Source organism: Daktulosphaira vitifoliae, unplaced genomic scaffold (assembly GCF_025091365.1).
Source record: "Daktulosphaira vitifoliae isolate Bord-2020 unplaced genomic scaffold, ASM2509136v1 Scaffold_1, whole genome shotgun sequence".
In the NCBI taxonomy this organism is placed as follows: domain Eukaryota; kingdom Metazoa; phylum Arthropoda; class Insecta; order Hemiptera; family Phylloxeridae; genus Daktulosphaira; species Daktulosphaira vitifoliae.
Genome location: NW_026099572.1, coordinates 60,915,528 through 60,924,821, shown reverse-complemented (window position 1 = coordinate 60,924,821; position 9,294 = coordinate 60,915,528). Strand labels below are relative to the sequence as shown.

At 25.5% G+C, this 9,294-nt stretch overlaps 1 protein-coding gene across 4 annotated transcripts in view; it reads left to right on the top strand.

Annotated features, from left to right (window-relative positions):
• The first annotated feature begins 516 nt into the window (after positions 1-516).
• LOC126894429 (uncharacterized) overlaps positions 517-9,294 on the top strand; it is a 69,104-nt gene continuing 60,326 nt past the window's right edge. The window contains exon 1 of one of the 4 annotated variants that reach the window (XM_050665462.1): positions 517-728. In XM_050665462.1, the coding sequence (XP_050521419.1) occupies positions 564-728 (165 nt within the window). In that variant the 5' untranslated portion in view covers positions 517-563. The remainder of the gene's footprint in view (positions 729-9,294) is intronic. The other 3 variants (XM_050665464.1, XM_050665465.1, XM_050665467.1) reach the window with 3 other exon arrangements.

Here is a 9,294-nt window from a genome sequence, read left to right as displayed (position 1 = left end):
ATATATAAATATATATACGTAAGGCGCATTAGACGCGGGCGGTATTGGTCAGTCAAAATAAAAATTTGTTTATATATACATAATATTGATGACAAGCACGCGTGTATGGGTACGATAACTAAAAATAAATTTTTATAGGAATAGTGTGCCGTCGTGTGGTGAGCGTGGCGTGGGGAGGGGTGAATGCGTATACAGTCTAGGCTAGACGACGGAATATGCGATAACGCGTGGCGTTTGGAGAGTTACAAACATACATATATACATACATACATACATACATACATACATACAGGTGAAACTAATATAAGCGTGTTAAAAATAGAATTAATTTATTACAAAAGCATATGAAAATGATTGATTACATTTAATTTTACAAAACAGTTTTAATTTAAGATATGGCGTTATTTTAACAATAAAATGTCAATAAAAAATAGNAAAGCATATGAAAATAATTGATTACATTTAATTTTACAAAACAGTTTTAATTTAAGATATGGCGTTATTTTAACAATAAAATGTCAATAAAAAATAGTATTTAACAGTTAAATATTTTAGAGTAATTTATGATTTATTTTATTTTAAATTTATTTGAACTAATATTATTTTGCTTCAATCATTGCAATATGACTTTTCAAATCAGCATGGTATTTATCATTTTATGCGGTTTAATTTCATTAATGGCTTCTCCTTCAACAAAAGAAAACAATGAAAAAGCTAGTTCATCAACGGTAATTGTATTTCTATTTTATTAATATTCATAAGCTACAATTCAATGCATTAAAACTAATATTATCATTTAATTGTATTTATGAAATATAATAATATAAAATTTGTATTAATTAAATTACATCATTGAATCTTATTTAAAATATTTCTTTCATTTACATAATACACTATGCAACGTAAATGTATTGATTACGTCGTAGATGACACAAAATCTTAATTCTTATACTTACTGTTAAAATTATTGTTTATACACAGAGTGAGTCAAAAAGATGATAAAACCTCTTAGGGCGCGGGTAGATAATATTAATGCGCTTACGCGCCACCTTTCTTTGTAGTGGACTGTATATATAAATATATATATATATATTTCTATGAATAAAAAGAGAAGAAATTCAATATATAAGTAAAATAAGTCCCATTCAACTATTACACAGTATAATAATAATTATGAAGTATTTTGTTTATATATATATATATCGATTAGCAATAAGTCTTATTGTTAAGAGTCAGTGTGTGGTCGACTCTCCACCGTGCTGGGCTGGAGCGTCAAGTGCTACTTATTTAATTAGTTTTGTGTCTATTATATATTAGTGGTCTACCGAATAAATCGTAACCATTAAGGGAAAATTATTGTTACTTCTTATTTTATTATATATTTATCTCCTACAATTAATAACTAATTAGATAAATAATAATAATGGTAGAAACTTAATATAGTATTAAATGTAATTTCTTACCTAATTATATACAATTGAATAATTCACATTCATTAAGCATTTGATCAGCCAATCAGCCTTGACGGCTCACAAAAATAATTTTGTTTTGACAACTTTAAATACAATTTTTGCCTTGACGGCTCTCAAAGTAAAAACAACACAAAAAAAAGTTGAATAGAGCAAACAAAAAAACTAAAAATCGAACAGTAGTCTTTTTTAAAATTAACAACGAAAAAAAAAATTGAACCTAACATGATAGGAAGGCGTGAACATGGTTGCTAACAGGTACTACCGTCGCACATAGAGCGCAGCACTACCTACTCGCGCCCTAACAAAACCAGTAACTATTGAACAAATAATTATTGTACATTAATTTTTAGCTTAGATGCGAAGTTGAGAAAGTATTAATTTTACAGTTTTTTTTATTATTTTGTGTCAACCAACATTTTCTTTTCTATTATGAGTTCAATTCAAAAATTAAACGTCAATAGCATTTCATTATTTAATAAACTCGATAACACCGTCTGTCAGTACTTTTCCTCAGCTTTCTCTGAATCGAATTTTCTCAACAATACGCTCAAAGATCACAAATTGTATCTAGTTGAAAATTAAAAATTCTCTCATTCTTTGTAAATGGAAGAGATCCACCAAAAATTGTTGATTATTTAAATCGGTAAATTTCGACTTTTTGAGATATTTTTTATGTTTCTAAAATTAAGGGGTTTTTTCCAATATTTGGTACTAAATGTTCAATTAGATAATAATTAATAAATTACAAAGTTAAATTATTCAACTTGGTAGTTAAAAGTATTGCTATTATTATATCAAACCTTATTCATCAATATATATTTAAAAAACCGTAGAAATTAATGACATTTATTGAACTTGTATCCCGAGCTTTAATGACTTTAATTGTCTATATGAAAAATTTGGTTTGAATCTTTATCTTGATAGATAGGAATTTTTTTCAATTGTTTTGGGTAATATCTTTAACTAGATACCATTTATCATCATTTGACGTATTGTTGAAAAAAATTGGTCAAGTGAGAGTTGAAAATATTAAAGATAGACACAAAAAAAACCACTATAATAATTTTAATATGATTAAAAAATTCCTTTTCATAATGTAAAACTACGGTGATGGAGCCTTTGATAATCATTAAAGATATTGAATCAAAATAAGATACAAATCAAACGAATTTTGAATTTTTTTCACCTCAAAAAGAATGAATAATAAATCACAATGACGAGAGAATATTTTTCAATTTTTAAGTGCAATTCTTTAATTAGATACGATTTTAAATTTTTTACGTACCATTGAAGGATATTGGTCCGATTAGAACCGAGAAAAATGCCAACAGACATAACAAAAAAAAACACTCATACATCATACTAAAATTAATACCTTTAAGCTTCGCATCAAACTAAATTAATTATATACAAAAATTAATTTAAGAAATTTAGACAAAAATTACTCTACAGTAAATAATGGCGACATCAAAAATACTTTTTTTAATTAAATATCCTTACAAAAAATAATAGTATATTATTTGTTTTTATACTAAATCATATCATTAATATGAAACTTTTTTTTTAAATTTTTTCTGTCACCTCATTTATGAGATTATTACTCTAAATAAGAAAACGAGTATTTGATCATAAATACTCGTAAAATTTATTTTAATAAATTAAAAGAATTAATTATTAACAAAAAGAAAGTTATTATTAAGTTTGTAGTGTAAAATATTAATAAATAAAAAAAAATATAACTACACATTAAAAGTATTTTTTGTAAATATAATTATAATAAATTAATATGTCAATTAAACATTATTCGATTAAACTAACAAAACAGTCAATCACTTAACGCTCCGGCCCAGCACAGCGGAGGGTCAAGCACACACTGATTTTATTTATCGATAGGCCTTATCGCCTTCATGATAATTACAGAATACTACAAGTTATATATATTTTTAATATATCAAAAATAAATTGTGCGAAAATTCTATTCAAAATATTATGATTAACCTATTTTATTGATCCTTCAAAATTCATTTTTATGAAAGTTTATAATTGAAAAGTGTTAAACTTTTAAACACTATTTTAGCTCGATTTGAAAGTTTATAATTGATACCATTATATAGACAATTTTATGATGATTTAAAAAATCGTATTTTTTAGTTTGATGTGTGTTTAGGAATTTCTACAATTACTTTTTAATAAAATTTTTATTTAATGATGTTAATATCTGAATTGTAGTTGAGCTAAAAAAATGTTATGGTAAAAATTTCAATCTTCTTTTATAAACTTTATAAGATCAAAAAAATAGAATAACATGTTTGAAATCGGCGCCAAAATGGGTTTAAAAAAGTATAGTTTTGACCTAGGATGGATATTCGTTAAAATAATAATTTTCCTATTTACATAGTTTATAAATACAAAAATTGTTAAAATACAATAACAGCGAAATGATTATTTGCAAAATTAAATATTCTTTGTATTATTTTATAAAGTATATTTTGTTTTGATCAATATTATTCAAATTATATCAATACTACTTTTAATATATTCTTTTAGCTTCGATGCGAAGCTGGAAGGTATTAATTTTACTATGATGTCTTTTTTATTATGTCTGTTGCCATTTTTTCTCAGCTCTCACTGGACCGATTTCTTTCAAAAATACGTCAAAACATCACAAATCGTACCTAGTTGGAGACATTACCCTCAAAAATTGAAAAAATTCCATCGTTCTCCCCAAATGGGGGAAATATCCAAAAAAATTACAAATCTAAAAATCGGTAAATTTTGTCATTTTTTTCACTTTTTTTTCTTAAAACTTCCATAACTTTTTCAAAAATCAACAAATCAACATAATTTTTTTTATACTAAAACCTTAAATATTTACCTTTTATTTGATATCATTTTTTTGAAAATTTATCACTTAACCTGCTCATTTGGGGGGATTTAAAATAGCAACTTTTTTACAAAAATTAACTTTTTCAACTTAATTTTTGAAAATGTTCCGAAAATACTGCGTCCTTTAAACATAAATCAAATTAAAGATTATTTTATGTACTACTAAATGAAAAAAAAAAATTTGTCCCGACGACCTATCTTCTATGCGCAAAAGGCTACCNTACTATAAAAAAAAAAAAATTGTCCCGACACTTTTTCTTCTACATTTAAACGGCTGCCGTAGTTAAAAAACCACTATTTTTTGTTAAAATTTTCGATTTTTGATTTTAAATTTTCAACTTAAAAATGCTATAACTTTTTGAAAAATGTGTATATCAGCACAAATTATTTTTTTCTAAATACATTATAAGTACATCTTTCATTAGACATACTTTTTATTAAAATTGGACAATTTTCCCTTATATAGGGAGCGTTCAAAACTTGAAAAATTGTAAATAACATAGATCTTTTTCAACTGAACTTTTGAAAATGTTCCGGAAATACTACGTCCTTTAAACATATATCAAATTAATACTTATTTTATGTACTATAAAATGAAAAAAAAAAATTTGTCCCGACGACCTATCTTCTATGCGAAAATGGCTACCGTATTCAAAAATATGCTATTTTATATTAAAATTCTAGGTTTTGTATTTTATTTTATTTTAAANAGAAATTTTTTTTTTAATTAAACACTATCTAAAGATTTGCATCGAAGCGTTTTTTATGATAGTGATTTTAATCACTGTCAGATATCATCTATACTAAACCCAACTATGCTACGACCTCACTGTGCCGCCACCCCACTGTGCTGTTGTTTCTATTTATACTATGTCATTTAGATTGATATAATATTTATGAAAATCAGTGTAATCCCCTTATAATAAAATAATTTTTTTTAAATTAATGTAATTTGGTTTAACAATTTAGATCGATGTTGTAGAACAATCGTTAAAAACTGTTTGCAATGAACTTAAAGAATTATCAATCCAGGTGATAAATAAACATTCATTACAAGAAGATAATGAAAAAACATTACAACTTGTAAAAACAGATACGGATCGCACGATAGTTAGAGCTATGATTCTTTGTGAAAAAAAACAGTCGAAAACGCAATAAAAATATGTAAAGGTAGTGGACGATTTATATTTACATAAAAAATATTAGTGTAATATACCAACTGCAATCAAGTAATTAGTGTTTAATTAAAAAATCTTCTTTAATGTATTTAGAGAAATTATATTTGTGTGATTTCTAAATACTTATATACATATTATATAAAAAATATTTTTTATTATTGTTTTCAGATAAAGAAGAACTACAAGTGGATGGATATCTTTGTCAATTGGAAGATACTTTAGAAGAAAAAAGAAAAAGAGTATTGAGTTTGGGATGTTTTTTAAAGAAAAAAGAAATATTGAAGAAAATATTTGAATATTATTCTAATGATTCAAATTTCATCTCTAAGTCAGTATTTTTAGATTTTTTGAAAAATGAAAAACTACTGGACGAAAAGGATAAATCATACCATAATATAGTTGACCAATTAAATTTACAAAGTAATTATTTAAGCATTTTTAACACTATTTAACAGAGAAAAATTGAATACTATTACATATAAGATTATGATTTGTGATGCATGATAAAATTCTATTAGATAATAATATTATGTTTTATTCCATATGAGTAATAATTTAAAAACATTCTTCATTGCAAGTTTAATAATAATTTAACCACTTTGCAATAATAATAATTTTCTCGAAATTATACGTTACGGTGTGATTTTGTAGACCTCTATTAGAAAAAAATTATTTTCAGATTTTTCTACGTTAATGAAACCTCATTTGTCAAAATATTTGAAAAATTTGGAAGTATATAAAATTTCAATGCAAACATTTTCAAAAGTAGCCAACCATCTATATTTTTAAGAAAGTATTGTTATTTTCAATGTTTAAAAAGTTTTAACTTACAAGAATGTGTATCAATTACTAAAAATTTGTGTATTACATTTTAAAATCATAAAATATATGACTGTATTATAACAATATTACACACAATAATAACTATTTTTTGTATAAATTATAATATTATTTAATGTTATAATAAAGATTATAAGATTGTCTCAGATATTACACTATAAAAAGTTTTGAAAAAATTAATTTAACCATATTTTAACTATATTTTTACATATTAAATGTTGCTTTGGACAAATAATTTTATTTTGAGGTAGATCACAGTTTTCGATAACAGTAACCCGGCTATGCCGAGCACGATAATTTTTTTACACTTAAGAATTACTTTACAAATAGTATAACAAGAAAAGTAAACATTTCATTATGAAAATGAGTTATTAGAAGTGATTAACAATTTAGAGTAATTACTGGAGGTGATGATGTCAATTAGATTTATATAATATTTATGAAAAGCAGTGTAATACCCTTATAATAAAATAAAATACAAGACCCAGAATTTTAACACAAAAATAGCATATTTTTGAATTTGATAACTATTTTCATCATGAAGACAAAATAAAGTACATAATTTTCTTTTTAATATTAAAGTATATTACGTAAGCTTTAATTTAAGATATATATAAAAGTGTCAGTATTTCCGGAACACTTTCAAAAATTAAGTTGAAAAAGTTCTACTTTCTATATGCATTTTTATGTTTTGAACCCCCCCCCCCTTATTGAGGGAAATAGTCAGATTTAAAAAAAAAAGTATGTTGAATGAAAGAAGTATATAAATATTATTATTGACAATCTATGTATATGTATCACAATCTTTTTTTTGTTATCTAATAACAGCCGGCTGGCCTGTTAGTATGCCCGTCAGTGTACGTTCTTACGCCTAACTAAGACGATGCGCTCCTAGTTTATTTTAGTTATTTATTATGTCAGATTAAATATGTGTTTTAAATAGTAATTCATGTCAAGTGTTTTGTTTGGATATTAAATATTATTAAAATTAAAGTACAATCAATTATTAAAAATGTAGAGCGTTCTGTTATTAAATTTTAATACACTGCTCCCCCTATCAATTATTTCTTATAAAAAATTGAAATGATCCTTACACTTTTTAATAAGTTATAGCATTATAAAGTTAAAAATGTAAAAAATAAAATCGAGAATTTTAACACAACAATAGCATATGGTAGCCATTTTCACTGTGAAGAAAAATAAAGTCCGAAAATTTTTTTTTCCATAATATAGTATATTACATTAGCTTTAATTTAAAATTTATATAAAAGTGTCAGTATTTCCAGAACACATTCGAAAGTTAAGTTGAAAAAGTTAATTTTTTGTGAAAAAGTTGTCATTTTGAATTCTCCTCTGTGGGCTGGTAAGGGTTAAACTTAAAAAAAATAATTACATTGATTTGTTCATTTTTGAGTTATGGCTTTCTTAAGTAAAAAAAATTGAAAAAATTTCGAAAATTAGCCATTTTTAATTTTGTAATTTTTTTGGAGATTTATCCCGTTTACGAGAACGAGGGGAATTTTTTCAATTTTTGAGTGTAATGTCTTCGACTAGATACAATTTGTGATCTTTTGACGTATCATTGAAAAAAATCGGTTCAGTGAGAGCTGAGAAAAAATGGTAACGATACAAAAAAAAACACATCATAGTAAAACCAATACCTTCTCAGCTTCGCATCGAAGCTAAAATATATTATTTTGTCTAAAAAATTATTATTCTGTTTTCTCCATACATATTAGTCATTAAAAATAATAAATTCAGACGTTTTTCGTTCTTCTAGAATTTTTCCCTTTGTAATTTAAATGTATTACTATTTGGTTCTGTAAAAGTTAACTATCGCTATTCCATGTGAAAATCTTTAAAAATTTTAGTTGGTTCAGTTGTATGTTTCTTTTGAAGCCATGAATGTCAAAATTAAATAAATTTAGCAAACACAAATAGGTTTCTTTTAGTTGTTTTTCTTCATATGTACTGATATTGTATGAGCACTTGATTTCTTGGTTTATACAGAAAATTTTGAATTTTGAAGTCTTCATCTGCTGAAGTTAATTCATCGGCGCTGAATTATTTTGACCATTATTACTAGAATAAATTGCATTTTCTTAACTAATATTGATCTTTTGTATTTTATAGTAATTTGAAATAATTGAGACTTGTTTTACAATTACATTTTTTTTTTAAATTATTTGTTTTATGAACCAATTATAAAATTACAATTACCGATTGTATAAAGTTGTGAAATAAAAAATTACATTCTAAGACATTCAATGTTTATATGTATAAATAAGCATTGTTTATCACAATAAGCATTGTGATAAATACGAATAAATGTATATTTGGAAAAGAAGAAGTACTATTTTTAGGATACATCATATCGGGTAACGGTCTTAGACCAAATCCTGAAAAGCTGGAAGCGATAGAAAAATATCCACGGCCGAATAATGTACAAGAGCTTCGACGTTTTTTGGCTATGTGCAATTTTTACCGCCGTTTTATCCCAAACGCAGCAAGTACACAAGCTATTCTTCACGATTATCTTAAAAACAGCAAAAAAAAACGATAAAACACCAATTGTATGGACCAATCAATCAACGGAAGCGTTCGAGAAAACTAAAGAAGACTTAAAGCGAGCCACAACATTATCATATCTAGATCCGGCCGCGAATATTCAATTACGATGTGACGCGTCAGATATGGCGATAGGCGCAGTAATAGAACAATTTAAAAACGGCGTTTGGCAACCACTTGCTTTTTTCTCTCGCAAACTTGACCAAACACAAAAAAATACCGTGCATACGATCATGAACTTCTTGCGGTATATGAAGCCATTAAGCATTTTCGCTATATGCTGGAAGCCCGTGAATTTGAAATAATTACGGACCATAAGCCGTTAGTATACGCATTCACACTACACTCAG